Source organism: Bos taurus, chromosome X (genome assembly GCF_002263795.3).
Source record: "Bos taurus isolate L1 Dominette 01449 registration number 42190680 breed Hereford chromosome X, ARS-UCD2.0, whole genome shotgun sequence".
In the NCBI taxonomy this organism is placed as follows: domain Eukaryota; kingdom Metazoa; phylum Chordata; class Mammalia; order Artiodactyla; family Bovidae; genus Bos; species Bos taurus.
Window position 1 is genome coordinate 40,607,636 of NC_037357.1, and position 22,986 is coordinate 40,630,621.

General features: G+C 38.0%; 1 protein-coding gene across 3 annotated transcripts in view; it reads left to right on the plus strand.

Annotated features, from left to right (window-relative positions):
- LOC538674 (protocadherin-11 X-linked) overlaps positions 1-22,986 on the plus strand; it is an 801,970-nt gene that overhangs the window by 764,622 nt on the left and 14,362 nt on the right. Inside the window, exon 7 of one of the 3 annotated variants that reach the window (XM_059883737.1) lies at positions 19,255-19,370. The exons of the other annotated variants lie outside the window; for them this stretch is intronic. Coding sequence (XP_059739720.1) covers positions 19,255-19,355 — 101 coding nt within the window. The 3' untranslated portion in view covers positions 19,356-19,370. Of the gene's footprint in view, positions 1-19,254; positions 19,371-22,986 lie in introns of those variants that run through there. 3 annotated transcript variants of the gene reach the window in all.

Consider the following 22,986-nt stretch of genomic DNA (forward strand, 5'->3'; position numbering starts at 1 on the left):
TTCATGATATTCTCAAGGCAAGAATACTGAAGTGGTTTGCCATTCCCTTCTCTAGTGGACCACATTTTCTCAGAACTCTCCACCATGACCTATCCATCCTGGGTGACCCTACATGGTATGGCTCATAGTTTCACTGAGTTAGACAGAGCACTCTTCCACATGATCAGTTTGATTAGATTTTTGTGATTGTGGTTTTCATTCTGTCTGTCCTCTGTCCGATAAGGATAAGAGGCTTATGGATGCTTCTTGATGGGAGTCTCTCCCATCACTTTCATCAAGAGGCTCTTTAGTTTTTCTTCTCTTTCTGCCATAGAGGTGGTGTCATCTGTGTATCTATGGTTATTGATATTTCTCCTTGCAGTCTTGATTCCAGGTTTTGCTCCATCCAGCCTCACATTTCACAGGCGGTACCCTGCATATAAGTTAAATAAGCAGGGTGACAATATACAGCCTTGATGTACTCCGTTGCTGATTTGGAACTAGTTTGTTGTTCCATATTCCATTCTAACTGTTGCTTTTTGACATGCATACAGATTTCTCAGGAGGCAGGTCAGGTGGTCTGGTATTCCCATTTCTTGAAGACTTTTCCAGTGTTTTTTGTAATTCACACAGTCAAAGGCTTTTGCATAGTCAATAAATTAGAAGTAGATTTTCTTCTTTTCTGAAACTCTCATGCTTTTTTGATGATCCAATGGATTTTGGCATTTGATCTCTGGTTCCTCTGGTTTTTCTAAATCCAGCTTAAACATATGGATGTTCTCAGTTTGTGTACTGTTGAAGCCTGGCTTGGAGAATTTTGCCCATTAGTTTGTTAATGGTTGATATGAGTGCAATTGTGCGGTAGTTTGAACATCTTTTTCACTGTCTTTCTTTGGGATTGGAATGAAACTGATGTTTTCCAGTCCTGTGGCCACTGCTGAGTTTTCCAAATTTTATGGCATATTGAGAGCAGCACTTTCACAGCATCGTCTTTTAGGATTTGAAATAGCTCAGCTGGAATTCCATTGCTTCTGCTAGCTTTGTTCCTGATGATGCTTCCTAAGGCCCACTTGACTTTGCACTCCAGGTTGTCTGGCTCTATGTGAGTGATCACACCATAGTGGTTATTTGGTTCATTAAGATCTTTTATGTATACTTGTGTGTATTCTTGCCACCTCTTCTTAATATCTTCTGCTTCTGTTAGGTCCATATCATTTCTGACCTTTACTGTGTCCATCTTTGCATGAAATGTTCCCTTGGTATCTCTAATTTTCTTGATGAGATCTCTAGTCTTTCCCATTCTATTGTTTTCCTCTATTTCTTTGCATTGATCACTGAGGAAGGCTTTCTGATCTCTCCTTGCTCTTCTTTGGAACTCTGGATTCAAATGGGTATATCTTCCCTTTTCTCCTTTGCCTTTAGTTTATGCATTAGAAATATTTAAAACAAAATGATTTCAAAGAGATCACTATACTCACAACCTTTGGAAGACTAAAGACTTCTTATATCAACAAGCAGAAAAGTATTGTAAATTTTAGGATTTAAAAGTATGGGGTATAAAATATTACTTTTAAAATTATTTCTAATTGATAATTATACTTATTTTAAAGCTGGGATGACTAGTTTTTAAATTTAATTTTGTCCACTTTTATTATGATGTGGTAATTTTTCCTTTAGATTCTCAAGTACAATCTCAATTTTAAAACTATTAAGTAATGTTAAATGCTAACTATTCTTTTATAAACTATGCTTCTGATGGTCTTATAATTTGTGAGATTTCATACCTTTAAATACCACAGGTTACTTTAAAATTCTTCAGATACAAATTAATGGCAACATGGATATCAACAGTTCATACCAAATGAGATTGAGATTTAGTTTTAAGATGCATCAATGAAAGAATTGTTTGAAAGTCACTTTTTAAAGTGGATAACATACATCCTAAAGAAATCAATGTTATAGTGGTAAATTCATGAACTAGCATGTTAGAGAATTTGAAGATGAAAAGTGCCATATTCAGATCTTGAATATAGTTACTCAAAGTGCTTATCACTTAGGTTGACCTTAATCTAAATACTATTCAGGAAAACAGATAACTGAAGAAAAAAATTGAAGTTAGATCTAATAGGATAAAGGGTAATTTTTATTTGTTTAGTTTTTTGTGCACAACATGAGGTATAGAAGCTAAGGTAATTTTCTGATTCACTAGTCATTTGTTATTAATCTATTTTTATTTATTATGTGATAAAATGAACAATTTTTTAGGTAAAATAATTTAAATATCATCAAATTACAGCACAGATTTTAATGATGCCTAAAGTTAAATTTTCAACCAAGTAGGATCACATATTTGGATCTTTAGAAAAATATAAATCTTATAAGTAACAGTCTACCTGAAACAAAAGAACTTTGATATCATTCCTTTACCAATGAGAGACTGTTAGGGTTTTGGGCACCACGAACTATGAGGCTTGTTTGAAAACAACAACAAAAGTATTCAGAGTAGAGCAAAAAAAAAAAAAAAAAAAATCATGGTAAGAAAACATAACCCATGAGAAAAGTATAAAGGAGGAATTGGGAGCAGGAAAGGTTGAAAAGTAATTTTAAAGTTGTTTTCAAGTATTTTAAGTATTTACTGAAAGCAGAGTATTTGAAGATTGAGAGTTCTTTTTTTTTCATTAAGTATGGAAAAGGATTTTGAATTAAATTTAGAGATTGTACTAGCGCTGAGGAATTGTTTCTTTAGAGTAAGATAGCCACTGTATATAGTCTCTGAGAAATTGTGGAGTCATCTCTCTTGAGAATAATTAACAGTAGCACAGATAACTAAAATTAGTTGGAATGAGGTAGCAGACTAGATTAGGAAAATTATCATTTTGTCCCTACCCTTTGATTCCTTGATAATCCCAAAGGATTAAAACATGCTATGAAATGCCTTCAACTTCAATGAGGTTTCTTAATTTAACCTCATACTATTTGTTTTTGTCATGGCTTAACATTTCGCTAAAGCCTGATCAGATTTTAAATTCTGTATACTTATTTAACAGCACCTAAATTTTTAATCTTAGAAAGTCATTTTCAATGGGTCATGAAGCAGAATTAACAAAAGAAAAAACAAGAATATTTTTTACTTCCTGAATGTGACCTCATATTTGATTCTAGACCACTTTTAGCCTCTGTTTTCCTATGTAGTGTACAAATAATGCTTTTTTTTTCCAAATTAAATAAACCCAAAAGAGAGCACTGCAAAATAGAATATTACAAACAATTGTCCTGAATCTACCATATGTAATTTCCAGTATCTTTTAAAATAAGAACTGAAGAGAATGAACCCATAGAGGAAAAATTGCACAGGATAGGGAGCAGGGTTTGACCATTCCAAATTTAAGAATTTTGAAAGGAAAATTCTGTGCACAGTTTATATAAGTAATTACATAGTTAATTCATTTCCAGTAATTTCTTAATTTCTTATAGCCTGAATTTTATTGTTCATTAGCTGGCAAAAGCATTACATTTTAAAACATATAGCAATTTTGGGGAAGAGGGGCAGTCCTAAGATGGCAGAGGAATAGGACGGGGAGACCACTTTCTCTCCCACAAATTCATCAAAAGATCATTTGAATGCTGAAAAAATTCCACAAAACAACTTCTGAACGCTGGCAGAGGACACCAGGCACCCAGAAAGGCAGCCCACTGTCTTTAAAAGGAGGTAGGAGAGAATATAAAAGATTAAAAGAGAGACAAAAGAGTTAGGGATGGAGACCATCCTGGGGAGGGAGTCGTGAAAGAGGAGAAATTTCCAAACAGCAGGAAACCCTCTCACCAGCGGGTCTGTGGGAAGTTTTAGAATCTCAGAGGGTAACATAACCGGAAGGAAAAAAATAACTAAATAAAACCCACAGATTATGCACCTAACTGCAACTCCCAGCAGGGAAGTAGACCAGATGCTCGTGTCCGCCACCAGCAAGTGGAGGCTGAACAGGGAGGCATGGGCTGCATTGCTTAGGGTAAGGACCAGGCCTGAATGCCCTGAGGACAATCTGAGGGAGCTAACGTGAGACAGCAACACAAACTGTGGGATAGTCAGTGAGAAAAAAAAAGAGAGAGAGAGAGAGAGTTTTCCCGTGAAAAACTCCAACCTAAGTCACTACCAGGCCCGTTCACAGAACAAACGGTTGAGCCATTACCAGAGGAGAACTAGCTGGCTGCAGACCAGCCCACAGCCCACTGGAAGCAGAGGCAGGGGGGCAATAGCCAGAGCTTGAGGGAAAAGGGCAATCTTGGCCCCAGAGACAGCATCCTCCACCAAACTGTGAGCAGGCCCCCAGTTGCTAACCAAGTCTTCCTGGCATCCTGACATCCACCAGGAGGGTCGCAGCCAGAGATCAGCTCCCCAGAGGAGACACCACACACCTGAGACAGCATTCTCACTGCACACTAAGGAAACCTAGTAGCTGGGATCGGGGAGGTGATAAAATGCACCACCCCATCTGGGGACAGTGTGTTCGCCAAGCACCTGGTCACCTGAGCTGCTTGGACCTGGGAAGGGCACAAAAAGCAGGCCCAACTGAGTGCCTTTGTGGAGTATCTGAGAACATGAACCTGAGAGGCTTAGACCTGGGAAATGCATGCAATGCAGGGCCCACTTTAGACAGTTCTCCTGCAGAGCAACCTGGAGCCTGAGTAGTATAGACTGGGAAAGCACACACGCCGTGAGCAGGGGAAAACCTAGTGTGGCCCAGACACTGCGAGCACTTCTCCCACACACTAGTGCTGTTTGTTTGCAGTACTCTTCCCTCCCCACAGCACAAATGAACAAGTGAACCTAAATAAGTGACCACTTCCGACCCCTTGTGTCAGGGTGGAAATTAGACACTAAAGAGACTTGCAAACAGAAGAAGCCAAAACAAACAGAAGGAACCGCTTTGGAAGTGACAGGTACAACAGATTAAAACCCTGTAGTTAGCACCAAATACATTGGAAGGGGGCTATAGAACTCGAGAAGAAGTACAAGCTGGAACAAGGAACTATCTGAAACTGAACGGACTTCACACTGCCCTCAACAGCTGCAGAGAAATTCCTAGATACATTTTACTATTATCAATTTTTAAATTAAAAAAATATTTTAAGTCCTTTAGTACTTCTTTAATTATCATTTTTAGAACCCACTATTACCTTGGGGGGGAAAAGACCCTATTATTAAAGTAAATTTCATATATTTTAAAAATAATTTTTGTGATTTTATTTTTTTATTTTTATTTTTTTCATATTGTATTTTTGAGAGTTTAACCTCTACTCTAGATTTCTAATCTTTGCTTTTTGATATTTGTTATCAATTTTGTACCTTTAAGAATCCAATCTTCAGTACCCCTTTTTACTTAGGAGTGTGATTACTGGCTTGATTGCCCTCTCCCCATTTTGACTCTCTTTTTTCTCCCTCAGGTCACCTCTATCTCCTCCCGCCCCCTTCTCTTCTCTACCCAACTTTGAATCTCTTTGGGTATACTGGGCTGTGGAGAACACTTAGGGATCTGATTACTGGCTAGATCTGTCTCTCTCCTTTTGGCTTTCCCTCTTCTCCTCCTGGTAACCTCTATCTCCTTCCATCCTCTTCTCCTCTCTGTGTAACTTTGTGAACCTCTCTGTGTGTTCCAGGCTGTAGACAGCACATAGGGAATTGATTACTGGCTAGATTGCACTCTCCCCTTTTGATTCCCCCTCTTCTCCTCCTGGTCACCTCTATCTCCCTCCTCCCTCTTCTCTTCTCTGTGTAACTCTGCAAACCTCTCTGGGTGTACCTCACTGTGGAGAATCTTTTCACCATTAAGCTAGATGTTTTATCATTGGTGCAGTATGGATGGAGAATTCTTCAGGCTACTATAAGAATAAGACTGAAAACCAGAGGCAAGAGGCTTAAATCCCAAACTTGAGAACAGCAGGAAACTCCTGACTCCAGGGACGATTAAACAGCAACAGCTCATCCAAAAGTTTCCATACCTACACTGAAACCAAGCTCCATTCAATAGCCATCAAGTTCCACACTAATTATCCAGGAACACAGGAATATAGCCCTGAGCATTAATACACATGCTGGCCAAAGTCACACCAAATCCATAGACAACTCAAAACTCACTACTGGAAACTTCATTGCACTACAGAGAGAAGAGATCCAGCTCCACCCACCAGAACACCAACGCAAACTTCCCTAATCAGGAAACCTCAACAAGTCACTTGTCCAATGCCACCCACAGGGAGGAACCTCCACAATAAAGAGGAACCACAAACTTCCAGCTACAGAAAGGCCACCCCAAACACAGCAATCTAAACAAGAGGAAAAGACAGAGAAATACTCAGCAGATAAAGGAACATGATAAATGCCCACTAAACCAAACAAAAGAGGAGGAGATAGGGAGTCTACCTGAAATAGAATTCAGAATAATGATAGTAAAAATGATCCAACATCTTGAAAACAAAATGAAGTTACAGATAAATAGTCTGGAGCCAAGGACTGAAAAGGTGCAAGAAATGTTTAACAAGGACCTAGAAGACATGATAAGGAATCAATCAATAATGAATAATTCATTAGCATTCTGGAGGAAGCCAACAGTAGAATAAATGAGGCAGAAGATTCGGTAAGTGAGGTGGAAGATAGAATGGTGGAAATAAATGAAGTAGAGAGGAAAAAATGAATTAAAAGAAATGAGGACAACCTCAGAGACCTCTGGGACAATGTCAAATGCCCTAATATTCAAATCATAGGAGTCACAGAAAAAGAAAACAAAAAGAAAGGCCATGAGAAAATGCTTGAGGAGATAACAGTTGAAAACTTCCCTAAAATGGGGCGGGAAATAGCCACCCAAGTCCAAGAAACCCAGAGAGTGCCAAACATGATAAACCCAAGGTGAAACACCCCAAGTCACATATTAATCAAATTAACAAAGATAAAACACAAAGAATACATATTAAAACCAGCAAGGGAAAAGCAACAAATGACACACAAGGGAAATCCCTTAAGGATAACAGCTGATCTTTCAATAGAAACTCTTCAGGACAGAAGGGAATGGCAAGACATACTTTAAATGATGAAAGAGAAAAACCTTCAACCCAGATTAATGTACACAGCAAGGATCTCATTCAAATATGAAGGAGAAATCAAAAACTTAACAGACAAGCAAAAGCTGAGAGAATTCAGCACCACCAAACCAGCTCTTTAACAAATGCTAAAGGATATTTCCTAGACAGGAAACACAGAAAAAGTGTATAAACTTGAACCCAAAACAACAAAATAAATGGCAACAGGATCATACTTATCAAGAATTAAATGGGTTGAATGCCCCAACCAAAAGACAAAGACTGGCTGACTAGATACAAAAAAGACCCCTAAATATGCTGTCTACAAGAGACCCACCTCAAAACAAGGGGCACAGACAGACTGAAAGTGAAGGGCTGGAAAAAGATATTCTATGTAAATGGAGACCAAAAAAAAACCTAGAGTAGCAATACTCATATTAGGTAATAGACACTGAAATAAAGGCTGTGAAAAGAGACAAACAAGAACATTACATAATGATCAAAGGGTCAATAAAAGAAGATATAACAATTATAAATACATATGCACCCAACATAGGAGCACCACAATATGTAAGGCAAATGCTAACAAGTATCAAAGGGGAAATTAACAATAACATAATAATATTGGGAGACTTTAATATCCCAACTCACACCTATGGATAGATAAACTAAGCTGAAAAATAGCAAGGGAGCACAAACTTTAAATGGTACAAAGGACCAATTAGACCTAATAGATATCTATAGGACATTTCACCCCAAAACAAGGAATTTCACCTTTTTCTCAAGTGTACATAGAACCTTCCCCAGGATAGTTCACAACCTGGGCCATAAATCTAGCCTTCAGTTCAGTTCAGTTCAGTTGCCTAGTCGTGTGTGACTCTTTCTGACCCCATGAACCGCAGCACGCCAGGCCTCCCTATCCATCACCAACTGCTGGGTCTACCCAAACCCATGTGCATTGAGTCGGTGATGCCATCGAACCATCTCATCCACGGTCATCCCCTTCTCCTCCAGCCCTCAGTGTTTCACAGCATCAGGGTCTTCTCAAATAAGTCAGCTCTTCACATCAGGTGGCCAAAGTATTGGTATTTCAGCTTCAACATCAGTCCTTCCAATGAACACCCATGACTGATTTCCTTTAGGATGGACTGGTTGGATCTCCTTGCAGTCCAAGGGACTCTCAAGAGTCTTCTTCAACACCACAGTTCAAAAGTACCAATTCTTTGGCACTCAGCCTTCTTCACAGTCCAACTCTCACATTCATACATGATCACTGGAAAAACCATAGCCTTAACTAGATGGACCTTTGTTTACAAAGTAATGTATCTGCTTTTTAATATGCTGTCTAGGTTGATCAAAACTTTCCTTCCAAGGAGTAAGCATCTTTTAACTTCATGGCTGCAATCACCATCTGCAGTGATTTTGAAGCCCAGAAAAATAAAGTCAGCCACGGTATCCACTTTTTCCCCATATATTTGCTAAGAAGTGTTGAGACAAGATCCATGATGTTAGTTTTCTGAGTGTTGAGCTATAAACTAACTTTTTCACTCTCCTCTTTCACTGTCATCAAGAGGCTGTTAAGTTCTTCTTCACTTTCTGCCATAAATGTGGTGTCATCTGCATATCTGAGGTTATCGATATGTCTCCCAGCCATCTTGATTCCAGCTTGTGCTTCCTCCAGACCAGCATTTATCATAATGTACTCTGAATATAAGTTAAACAAGCAGGGTGACAATATACAGCCTTGACGTACTCCTAGTCTTATTTGGAACCAGTCTGGTTGTGTCATGCCAAATTCTAACTGTTGCTTCCTGACCTGCATACAGATTTCTCAAGAGGCAGGTCAGGTGGTCTGGTATTCCCATCTCCTTCAAAATTTTCCACAGTTTATTGTCATCCACACAGTCAAAGGCTTTGGCATAGTCAATAAAGCAGAAATATATGTTTTTCTGAAACTCTCTTGTTTTTGCAATCATCCACCAGATGTTGGCGATTTGATCTCTGTCTTTTCTAAAACAAGCTTCAGCATCTGGAAGATCATGGTTCACGTACTGTTGAAGCCTGGCTTGGAGAATTTTGAGCATCACTTTACTAGCATATGAGATGAGTGCTATTGTGTGGTAGTTTGTGCATTCTTTGACATTGCCTTTCTTTGGAATTGGAATGAACACTGACATTTCCCAGTCCTGTGGCCACTGCTGAGTTTTCCAGTTTTGATGATGTATTGAGTGCAGAAGTTTGACAGCCTTGCCTTGGTAAATTAAAAAAAAAAAATAAAAAAATGAAATCATTCCAAGCATCTTTTCTGATCACCATCCAGTAAGATTAGATGCCAACTACAGGACAAAACTATTAAAAATACAAACATATGGAGGCTAAACAACATGCCTCTGAATAACCAACAAATCACAGGTGAAATCAAAAAAGAAATCAAAATATGCATAGAAACTAATGAAAATGAAACACAACAGTCCAAACCTATGGGACTCAGTAAATGCAGTGCTAAGGAGAAGGTTCATAACAATACAGTCTTACCTAAATAAACAAGAGAAAAATCAGATAACCTAACTCTACACCTAAAGCAACTAGAAAAGGAAAAAATGAAGAACCCCAGGGTAGAAGGAAAGTAATCATAAAAATTAGGGCAGAGATAAATGCAAAAGAAACAAAGGAGGCCATAGCAAAAGTCAACAAAGCTAAAAGCTGGCTCTTTGAGAAGATAAATAAAATAGACAAACCATTAGCCATACTTGTCAAGAAAAAATGGGAGAAGAATCAAATCAACAAAATTACAAATGATAATAGGAATATCTGGACAGAAAACACAGAAATACAAAGGATCATAAGAGACTACTATCAGCAACTATACACCAATAAAATGGACAGCTTGGAAGAAATGGACAAATTCTTACAAAAGTATAACTTTCCAAAACTGAACCAGGAAGAAATAGAAAATCTTAAGACCCATCACAAGCACGAAAATCGAAATTGTAATCAGATATTCCAGCAAACAAAACCCCAGGTCCAGACGGCTTCACAGCTGAATTCTACAAAAAATTTGGAGAAAAGCTAACACCTATCCTACTCAAACTCTTCCAGAAAATTGCAGAGAAGGTAAACTTCCAAACTAATTTATGAGGCCACCATCACCCTAATACCCAAACCAGGCAATGATGCCACAAAAAGAAAACTACAGGCCAATATCAGTGATAAACATAGATGTAGAAATCCTTAACAAAATTCTAGCAAACAGAATCCAAGAACATATTAAAAAGATCATACATCATGACCAAGTGGGCTTTATCCCAGGGATACAAGGATTCTTTAATATCCACAAATCAATCAATGTGGTACACCACAGTAACAAATTGAAAAATAAAAACCATACAATAATCTCAATGATGCAGAGAAAGCCTTTGACAAAATTCAATATTCATTTATGATAAAAACCCTCCAAAAAGCAGGAATAGAAGGAACATACCTCAACATAATAAAAGCCATATATGATAAACCCACATCAAACATTATCCTCAATGGTGAAAAATTGAAAGCATTTCCCCTAAAGTCAGGAGCAAGACAAGGGTGTCCACTTTCACCACTACTATTCAACATAGTTTTGGAAGGTTTAGCCACATAAATGAGAGAAGAAAAAGAAATAAAAGAATCCAGATTGAAAAAAGAAGTAAAACTCTCACTGTTTGCAGATGACATGATCCTCTGCATAGAAAACCTTAAAGACTCCACCAGAAATTTATTAGAGCTGCTGCTGCTAAGTCGCTTCAGTTGTGTCTGACTCTGTGCGACCCCATAGATGGCAGCCCACTAGGCTCCTCTGTCCCTGGGATTTTCCAGGTAAGAACACTTGAGTGGGTTGCCATTTCCTTCTCCAATGCTAATCAATGAATATATTAAAGTTGCAGGATATAAAATTAACACAAGAAATCCCTTGCATTCCTATGCACCAACAATGAGAAAAGAGAAGGAGAAATTAATGAAACAATTCCACTCACCATTGCAATTAAAAGAATAAAATACTTAGGAATAGACCTATCTAATGAAACAAAAGACGTATATATAGAAAACTATAAAACACTGATGAAAGATATCAAAGATGACACAAATAGATGGAGAAACAAACCATCTTCATGGATTGAAAGAATCAATATAATGAAAATGAGTATACTACCCATAGAAATCTATAAATTCAATGCAATCCCTATCAAGCTACCAATGGTATTTTTCAGAGAACTAGAACAAATAATTTCACAATTTATATGGAAATACAAAAAACCTCTAATAGCCAAAGCATTCTTGAGAAAAAAGAATGGAACTGGAGGAATCAATCTGCCTGATTTCAAAATATACTACAAAGCCACATTCATCAAGACAGTATGGTACTGGTACAAAGACAGAAATATAGATCAATGGAACAAAATAGAAAGCCCAGAGATTAATCCATGCACCTAGGGACACCTTATCTTTGACAAAGTAGACAAGAATATACAATGGCGAAGGGACAAGCTCTTTAACAAGTGGTGCTGGGAAAACTGGTCAAACACTTGTAAAAAAATGAAACTAGAACACTTTTTAAAACCATACACAAACATAAATTCAAAATGGATTAAAGATCTAAACATAAGAGCAGAAACTATAAAACTCCTGGAGAAAAACGTAGGAAAAGGAGTCTCCGACATAAATCACAGCAGGATCCTCTATGACCCACCTCCCAGATTAGTGGAAATAAAAGCAAAAATAAACAAATGGGACCTAATTAAACTTGAAAGCTTTTGCATAATGAAGGAAACTCTACGCAAGGTGAAAAGACAGCCTTCAGAATGGGAGAAAATAGTAGCAAATGAAGCAACTGACAAAGAATTAATCACAAAAATATACAAGCAACTTCTGCAGCTCAATTCCAGAAAAATAAGCGACCAAATCAAAAAATGAGCCAAAGACCTAAACAGAAATTTCCCCAAGAAGATATACAGATGGCTAAGAAACATATGAAAAAATGCTCAACATCACTCATTATTAGAGAAATGCAAATCAAAACCACAATGAGGTACCATCTCATGCCAGTTAGAATGGCTGCTATCCAAAAGTCTACAAACAATAAATGCTGGAGAGGGTACAGAGAAAAGGGAACCCTCTTACAGTGTTGGTGGCAATTCAAATTAGTACAGCTATTATGGAGAACAGTGTGGAAATTTCTTTAAAAAAATGGAAATAGAACTGTCATATGACCCAGCAATCCCAATTCTGGGCATACACACCGAGGAAACCAGAATTGAAAGAGACATGTGTATCCCAATGATCATCATAGCACTGTTCACAATAGCTAGGACATGGAAGCAACCTAGATATCCATCGGCAGACAAATGGATAAGAAAGCTGTGGTACATATACACAATGGAATATTAATCAGCTATTAAAAAGAATGTATTTGAATCAGTTCTAATGAGGTGGATGAAAGCAGAGCCTATTATACAGAGTGAAGTAAGTTAGAAACAAAAGCACCAGTATAGTATAGTAACACATATGTATGGAATTTAGAAAGATGGTAACGATGACCCTATATGCTAGACAGAGAAAGAGATACAGATGTAAAGAATGGTCTTTTGGACTCTGTGGGAGAAGGCGAGAGTGGGATGATTTGAGAGGGTAGCACTGATATATGTACATTATTATATATGAAGTGGATCGCTGGTCCAGGTTTGATGCATGAGACAGGGTGCTCACACCTGGTGCACTGGTATGAACCTGGGGGATGGGATGTGGAGGGAGGTGGGAGGGGGTTCTGGATTGGGAACACAGGTGCGCCTGTGGCTGATTCATGTTGATGTTGGCAAAATCCACTACAATATTGTAAAGTAATTAGCCTCCAGTTAAAATAAATTAATTTTAAAAAATTCAAGGCCTATATGAGCACATAAAAAAATAACAGCAACTGATTTTCATATCATTTTAGAATGAGTCACATAAGTGAATCTGACTTTGACATTCCTCAGATAGACACCTTGATATAGCATATGTGTGCTAGTCACTCAGTCATATCCTACTCTTTGCGAACTCATGGACTCTAGCCTTCCAGGCTCCTCTGCCCATGGAGTTTTCCAGGCAAGAATACTGGAGTGGGTTGTCAGTTCCTTCTCCTGATATAGCATATGGGATTTTGTAAAATCTTTTTCAAATGAAACATGCATTACTTGTATTTGCCAAGTTTAACAAATAAATGTTTGAAATTCATCTGGTAACTAAACTGGTTCAGAACAGAAAGATCAGCAGAGCCATACTCTGAGTGTTTTGCTCATTCATGATGAACTGCAATCATTACTCTACAAGTAAGCTGTAGAATTTTACTTTTAAAGAAAAATATTAGCAAGTAGCCCAGGTATCATACTTAGACATTTCAGGTACAGACAGTATAAACAGTCAACAAGCATAGTCAACTAAACAGAACCAGGACAGAGCAGATTTGAAAATCATAAACATTTATGATTAACTTCTAATATAATAAATTCAATCATTTCTACCACAGATTTCAATTAACTGTTCAACTGAAGTTTTTGTTTGATTTCGTACCATTATCAGAGGGTTATTTTCATGTGAGTTAGAAGAATAAGATAAGATAACAGCCAAGAAAATAAGGAGAAAATGGGTCTCTGGTCAACTTGCTAATTAAAAAATGTGTCCCTGATATGAGAATATAAAAAAAAAATCTTTCAATAATAAAATTAATATTTAAAATAATATACACAATCACTACACTCCACAAATCTGGAATTTAGGCTGAAGGAAAGGTTATTTGCCCACAGTTACACAAATGAGCACTTGGGCTAAAAACCAGTCTCAAAACTGAATCTTACGTGAGAGCTTGCCCTTTGTTCTGCCCATTCTTTCAGGGAACATTCTGGAAGAATATTGACATGCAGTGATTAAGCCCACAAAGATCCTAAGAGTCAGAAACTTTGTTTGAATCTCAGATCTGTTCCTAATCGTCTTATTTGAATGTCAGTTTTCTTATCCATTAAATAAGAATGAAATAATACTTACAAACTTAGATATTTGTTGAAGAAATACAATGACTGCAAGAAAAACATTCTTCACACATATGTGTAACAAACAAAAGTGCATTGTATTTTTTTCTTTAATTGGAAATATATAGTTGTGTAATTTAATAAAAATACTATTTCATCTCACGTTGGATAAATAATTTATGTGGTCTTACATTTAGATCTTTAATCCATTTTGAGTTTTTTTTTTTTTTTTTTGGTGTGTGTATGGTGTTAGAAACTGGTCTATATTACTCAGCTGTAAAAAAAAGAACACATTTAAGTCAGTTGTAATGAGGTGGACGAAACTGGAGACTATTATACAGTGTGAAGTAAGTCATGAAAGAGAAATGTCAATACAGTATCTTAACAAATATATATCGAATTTAGAATGATGGTAATGACGATTCTTGGAGAAGGAAATGGCAACTCACTCCAGTATTCTTGCCTGGAGAATCCCAGGGATGGGGGAGCCTGGTAGGTTGCCATCTCTGGGGTCGCACAGAGTCGGACACAACTGAAGCAACTTAGCAATGACGATCCTGATGATCCAATGAATGATCCATAGCCATTGACGATGACCAATGGCAGCAAAAGAAACACAAATAGAAAGAACCGACTTTTGGACTCTGTGGGAGAAGGGGAGGGTGGGATGATTTGAGAGAATAGCATTGAAACATGTATATTACCATATGTAAAATAAATGACCAGTGCAAGTTTGATGCATGAAGCAGGGCACTCAAAGTCTGTGCTCTGGGACATCCTAGAAGGAGAGGGTGGGGAGGGAGATGGGAGGCAGTTCAGGATGGGGAGACACATGTGCACCCGTGTGTAATTCATGTCAATATATGGCAAAACCCATCACAATATTATAAAGAAATTACCCACAAATTAAAATAAATAAATTGATTAAAAAATAAATACAGAAATAAATAACTCCTTATTGAGTTTCTGAAATGGTGAAGATAAATGTATTTTGTGTCCATCTCAGATCATTCGGAAAACTTTCTCCACATACATGTACATTCATGTACACACTGAGAATTAAACTACAAAAACCTGAAATTAGAGCTAAATTTTATTGATAAGATTAACAAATTGTGTTTAGAAGACTTTTATTTATAAGAACATGTGTGTGTGTGTGTGTGTGTGTGTGTGTGCGTGTGCTTAAAGTGGCTTCAGTTGTGTCTGAATCTTTGCAATCCTATGAAATGTAGCCCTCAAGCTCCTCTGTCCATGGGATTTTCCAGGCAAGAATAAGGGAGTGAGTTGCCATTTCCTCCTCCAGGGGATCTTCCTGACCCAAGAATCAAACCCTTGTCTCTTGCATCTCCTGCATTGGTGGACAGAGTCTTTAACAATGGTGCCACCTGGGAAGCCCTACCTTAAATATATGTGATTCATAGATAGTTGAAACAAAGAAGTGCACATTTACCTTCCATTATTTGAAGTACGGCTTTTGCCTTTTCTTTACATATATGTTCACTGGTTAGTCATACACTGGATAGAGTCATGCATCATCTTTATTACACAAACCACACCCATAATACATACTCTGCAACATCCAGTTTTGAATCCAATGAAATACAATGTGTATTTAGCAGTCTTGAAACGCTTTAAAATATGAAATTTTATAGTAAATTTTCTGAATCTTCTGCTCTTTTGTTACTTAGACATAATTCTCTGACACATTTTAGTGAACATTGCCCTTTATAACTCTTTCTGAAAAGTTCAATTTGATCTTCTTTGAAGCAATTATTTTATATTCATATTGTACTACTTAGCATAAAATTTTAATTAAATGAAAAAAATTTAATAGCAAGTGGAGTGATATTAGCATGTCTGTGAACACATATCTAACTTTTCCTAAGCATAAAACACATTTTGGCAGCAAAAAAGTAAATGGAAGTTGCAGCATCCTAATTAGGTACATACAGCTTATAGAGGTCAAAAGTCAATATGTTTTATTCAATGGAAACTAAAAATAAACTTTGTTTGACCAATGAACTGGTTAAGCAGAAATCTGTCAAAAGAGTTTTTAATTCATTAATGTTAGCATACTTGCTATGTCAAAGTAGGACATCGATTATGGCAAATATCAATCAAATTTAACACTATATTTACATATCTAAACTGAAATTTTGATGAAAAGTCATTACATTTCATCAATTTAATGTCTAAAGAAGTTTGTTTGCAGTTTGTGTATATCCATCATAGCTACTTGACTGCTACCTAACAGCTGCACCAACCTTTAATCGTAGATCAGATCAGATCAGATCAGTCACTCAGTCGTGTCCGACTCTTTGCGACCACATGAATGGCAGCACGCCAGGCCTCCCTGTCCATCACCAACTCCCGGAGTTCACTCAGACTCACGTCCATCGAGTCCGTGATGCCATCCAGCCATCTCATCCTCTGTCGTCCCCTTCTCCTCCTGCCCCCAATCCCTCCCAGCATCAGGGTCTTTTCCAATGAGTCAACTCTTCGCACGAGGTGGCCAAAGTACTGGAGTTTCAGCTTTAGCATCATTCCTTCCAAAGAAATTCCAGGGCTCATCTCCTTCAAAATGGACTGGTTGGATCTCCTTGCAGTCCAAGGGACTCTCAAGAGTCTTTTCCAACACCACAGTTCAAAAGCATCAATTCTTCGGTGCTCAGCCTGCTTCACAGTCCAACTCTCACATCCATACATGACCACAGGAAAAACCATAGCCTTGACTAGATGGACCTTTGTTGGCAAAGTAATGTCTCTGCTTTTGAATATGCTATCTAAGTTGGTCATAACTTTCCTTCCAAGGAGTAAGCGTCTTTTAATTTCATGGCTGCAGTCACCATCTGTAGCGATTTTGGAGCCTCCAAAAATAAAGTCTGACACTGTTTCCACTGTTTCCCCATCTATTTGCCATGAAGTGATGGGACCGGATGCCATGATCTTCGTTTTCTGAATGTTGAGCTTTAATCCAACTTTTTCACTCTCCACTTTCACTTTCATCAAGAGGCTTTTTAGTTCCTCTTCACTTTCTGCCACAAGGGTGGTGTCATCTGCATATCTGAGGTTATTAATATTTCTCCCAGCAATCTTGAGTCCAGCTTATGTTTCTTCCAGTCCAGCATTTCTCATGACATACTCTGTATATAAGTTAAATAAACAGGGTGACAATATACAGCCTTGATGAACTCGTTTTCTTATTTGGAACCAGTCTGTTGTTCCATAAGGCTTTAAATGAAAAAAGTACATATGAATGATTTTTAGAGTAGTTAAAATGAATGCATCTCAAATTCACATGTGTAGATGGATCACCTATGGGATCTTACTATGGAGATTATTTTTTCAGTAAATTTTCATATAATATATTATACACACACACACACATGTTACCACCGTTAAAACAAACAAAAAAAAGTTATATTGACACCAGGTACCACTCCAGGCAAATGTTATCATTTACTCTTGGAATAGAGCCTGAAAGTGGTATTTTGCTAAATTATCCAGTGGATTAAATGTGTAGGTTAATTGGAGAAACAGGATTTAAACAGAAAAACTTAAAAAATGCCTTCCAATCATTTACCATTTAAGTTGCAAGAGAGTTCCAGAAAAACATCTATTTCTGCTTTATTGATTATGCCAAAGCCTTTTACTGTATGATCACAATAAACTGTGGAAAATTCTGAAAGAGATGGGAATACCAGACCACTTGACCTGCCTCGAGAAACCTATATGCAGGTCAGGAAGCAACAGTTAGAACTGGACATGGAACAACAGACTTGCTCCAAATACGAAAAGGAGTATGTCAAGGCTGTATATTGTGACCCTGCTTATTTAACCTATAAGCAGAATACATCATGAGAAACGCTAGACTGGAAAAAACACATGATGAAATCAATATTGGTGGGAGAAATATCAGTAACCTCAGATATGCAGATGACATCACCTTTATGGCAGAAAGTGAAGAGAAGCTAAAGAGCCTGTTGATGAAAGTGAAAGAGCAGAGTGAAAAAGTTGTCTTAAAACTGAGCATTCAGAAAACGAAGATCATGGCATCTGGTCCCATCACTTAATGGGAAATAGATGGGGAAACAGTGAAAACAGTGTCATACTTTATTTTTGGGGGCTCCAAAATCACTGCAGATGGTGATTGTTGCCACGAAATTAAAGGACGCTTACTCCTTGGAAGGAAAGTTATGACCAACCTAGATAACATATTGAAAAGCAGAGATATTACTTTGTCAGCAAAGGTCCATCTAGTCAACGCTATGGTTTTTCCTGTGGTCATGTATGGATGTGAGAGTTGGACTGTGAAGAAAGCTGAGCACTGAAGAATTAATGCTTTTGAACTGCGGTGTTGGAGAAGACTCTTGAGACTACCTTGGACTGCAAGGCGATCCAACCAGTCCATCCTAAAGGAGACCAGTCCTGGGTGTTCATTGGAAGGACTGATGCTGAAGCTGAAACTCCAATACTTTGGCCACCTCATGCGAAGTGTTGACTCACTGGAAAAGACCCTGATGCTGGGAGGGATTGGAGGCAGGAGGAGAAGGGGACGACAAAGGATGAGATGGCTGGATGGCATCACCGCCTCGATGGACATGGGTTTGAGTGAACTCTGGGTGTTGGTGATGGACAGGGAGGCCTGGCGTGCTACAATTCATGGTGTCGCAAAGAGTCGTACACGACTGAGTGACTGAACTGAACTGAAGAATCCCTTAGAAGAAATGGATTATCCCCCATAGTCAACAGAAGAGTCTGAAATGTACTTCGGCAGTCTCAAAAACTACAGAATGATTTCTGTTCATTTCCAAGGCAAAACATTCAATATCACAGTAACCCAGGTCTATGCCCCAACCACTAATGATGAAGAATCTGGGGTTGAATTGTTCTATCAAGACCTACAAGACCTTCTAACACCAAATAAAGAGGTTTTTTACATCATAAAGGGTTGGAATACAAAAGTAGGAAGTCAAGAGATACCTGGAATAACAGGCAAGTTTGACCTTGGAGAACAAAATGAAACAGGGCAAAGGCTAAAAGAGTTTTGCCAAGAGAACACAGTGGTTATAGAGAACACCCTCTTCCAACAATACAAGTGATAATTCTACACAGAGACATCACCAGATGGTCAATACTGAAATCAGACTGATTATGTTCTTTGCAGCCAAAGATGGAGATGCTCTAAACAGTCTGCAAAATCAAGACCGGGACGTGACTGTGGTTCAGATCATGAACTCCTTATTGCCAAATTCAGACTTAAATTGAAGAAAGGAGGGAAACCTACTAGACCATTCAGGTATGACCTAAATCAAATCTCTTAAGATTGATTATGCAATGGAAGTGACAAATAGATTCAAGAGATTAGATCTCATAGACAGAGTGCCTGAAGAACTATGGACAGAGTTTCCTGACATTGTACAGGAGACAATGATCAAAACATCCCCAATAAAAAGAAATGCAAAAAGGCAAAAGTGTTGTCTGAGAAGGCCTTAAAAATAGCTGAAAAAAGAAGAGAAGTGAAAGACAAAGGAGAAAAGGAAAGATACACCCATCTGAATGCAGTGTTCCAAGAATAGCAAGGAGAGATAAGAAAGCATTCCTCAATGATCAATGCTAAGAAATAGAGGAAAAGAGTAGAATAGGAAAGACTAGTGATTGCTTCAAGAAAATTAGAGATACTAAGGGAATATTTCATACATCAGTTCAGTTCAGTTCAGTCGCTCAGTTGTATCTGACTCTTTATAAGCCCATGAGCTGTAGCACACCAGGCCTCCCTGTCCAGAGCCAACTCCTGGAGTCCACCCAAACCCATATCCATTGTGTCAGTGATGCCATCCAACCATCTCATCCTCTGTCGTCTCCTTATCCTCCTGCCCTCAATCTTTCACAGAATCAGGGTCTTTTCAAATGAGTCAGCTCTCTGCATCAGGTGGCCAAAATATTGGATTTTCAGCCTCAACATCAGTCCCTCCAATGAACACCCAGGACTGATCTCCTTTAGGATGGACTGGTTGGATCTCCTTGCAGTCCAAGGGACTCTCAAGAGTCTTCTCCAACACCACAGTTCAAAAGCATCAATTATTCAGCACTGAGCTTTCTTTATAATCCAACTCTCTCATCCATACATGACTATTGGAAAAACCATAGCCTTGACTAGGCAGACCTTTAACTCTCTCATCCATACATGACTATTGGAAAAACCATAGCCTTGACTAGGCAGACCTTTGTTGACAAAGTGATGTCTCTGCCTTTTAATATGCTGTCTAGGTTGGTCATAACTGTCTTTCATAGAAGGACACAATAAAAAACAGAAATGATAGACATAACAGAAGCAGAAGGTGTTAAAAAGAGGTGGCAAAAATACACAGAACTATGCAAAAAAGATCATAATGACCCAAATAACCATGATGGTGTGATTACTCACCTAGAGACAGGCATCTTGGAGTGTGAACTCAAGTGGCCCTCAGGTAGCATCACTATGAAGAAACCTAGTGAAGATCATGGAATTCCAGTTGAGCTATTCCAAGTCCTAAAAGATGATGCTGTTAAAGTGCTGCTCTCAACATGCCAGCAAATTTGGAAAACTCAACAGTGGCCACAGGACTGAAAAAGGTCAGTTTTCATTCTGATCCCAAAGACAGGTAATACCAAAGAATGTTCAAACTATGACACAATTACACTCATCTCACATGCTAACAATGTGATGCTCAAAATTCTCCAAGCCAGGCTTCAACAATACATGAACCAAGAGCTTCCAGATATTCAAGCTGGTTTTAGAGAATGCAGAGGAAGCAGAGATCAAATTTCCAACATCTGTTGCATCATAGAAAAAGCAAAATAATTCCAGAAAAACATTTACTTCTTTTTTATTGACTATGCCAAAGCCTTTGACTGTTTGGATCACAACAAACTGTGGAAATTTCTTCAAGAGATGGGAATATCTGGGCACTTTACGTGCCTCCTGAGATATCTGTATGCAGGTCAAGATGCAATAGTTAGAACATGGAATAAGGGACTGGTTCCCAATCGGGTAAGGAGTATGTCAAGGCTGTATATTGTCACCCTGCTTATTTAACTTATATGCAGTGTACATCCTGTGAAATTCCAGGCTGGATGAAGCACAAGCTGGAATCAAGATTGCTGAGAGAAATATCAGTAACCCCAGATATGCAGATGACACCACCCTTATGGCAGAAAGCAAAGAACTAAAAAGCCTCTTGGTGAAACTGAAAGAGAAGAGTGAAAAAGCTGGCTTAAAACTCAACATTTAGAAAACTAAGATCATGGCATCTGTTCCCAACACTTCATGGCAAATAGATGGGGAAACAATGGAAACATTGACACACATTATTTTCTTGGGCTCCAAAATTATTATGGATGGTGACTGTGGTCATGAAATTAAAAGGCGCTTACTCCTTGGAAGAAAAGTTATGACCAACCTAGACAACATATTAAAAAGCAGAGACATTAATTTTGCTGATGAAGGTCCATATAGTCAAAGCTATAGTTTTTTGAGTAGCAAAGTATGCATGTGAGAGTTTGACCATAAAAAAGCTAAGTGCCAAAGAATCGATGCTTTTGTACTGTGGTGTTGAAGAAGGCTCTTGAGACTCCTTTGGACTGCAAGTAGGTCAAACCAGCCAATCCTAAAGGAAATCAGTCCTGAATAGTCATTGGAAAGACTGATGCTGAAGCTGAACCTCCAGTAATTTGGCCACCTGATGTGAAGAACTGACTCATTAGAAGAGACCCTGATGCTGGGAAAGATTGAAAGCAGGAGGAGAAGTGTACTACAGTGAATGAGATTTTGGGTGGCATCATGAACTCAATGGACATGAGTTTGAGCAAGCCCCAGGAGTTGGTAAAGGACGAGGAGTTGGTAAAGACAGGGACTGCATGCTGCAGTCCATGTGGTTGCAAATAGTTGGACATGACTGGGCAACACAACTGACTGAAAAATGAAGGAGGTGCTTTCCTCGTGGCTCTGGCTGTAAAAAAAAAAATTCTGCCTGCAATACAATAGACCCAGGTTAGATGCCTGGGTTTGGAAAATTCCCTGGAGAAGAGCACGGTTACCTCCTCCATTATTCTTGCTTGGAAAATTCCATGGTCAGAGTATCCTGGTGAGCTACAGTCCATGGGGTCACAAATAGTTGGACACAACTAAGAAACTAACATGCACACATACACACACAAACACACACACACACACACACACACACACACACACACACAAATGAAGCTAAAGTTTTTATCTTTGATTCCATCAGTTCTTTTTGTCATGAGGTAAGAAAATATATTTTCTAAGGAGGCATATTCTCAAAACGTTGTTAAGCTAAATATAACAGAAAAGCCTTCATGATAAGAAAAGCAAAGAAGCTTGATTAACAGTAATTAATTTGATTAAGAGCCGAAAATTTCTGGCATTGTAATTTGTTTTAAAGTGAAGTGAAAATGAGAGTCACTCAGTTGTGTAAGACTCTTTGCGACCCCACAAATTATACAGTCAATAGAATTCTTCAGGCCAGAATACCGGAGTGGGTAGCCTTTCCCTTTTGTTTATGGTCATCTGTTTAACATTATTTCTTTGAGAATCATAAAATACTTTACAAGACAGATAAAAAACAAAATTTTCCTTTTAATCATGTCAAATTCTTGGGCTAAATTCAATGATTTTAAAATTCTCAAAATAAAGGAAACAGGGAGGTAATCAGCATTTATTTAAATGGATATTAGAGTTTCATCTGCTAGTTATATCATAACATTTTTATGAATCTGAGAGCATTCATAGAACTGATATGAAAGCTGAAGAACAGGTAAAATTATTTTTATCACACATGAATATGTGAATTCTATTGTATGTTAATATTATCTGTGTATGGTATGTATGGGCTTC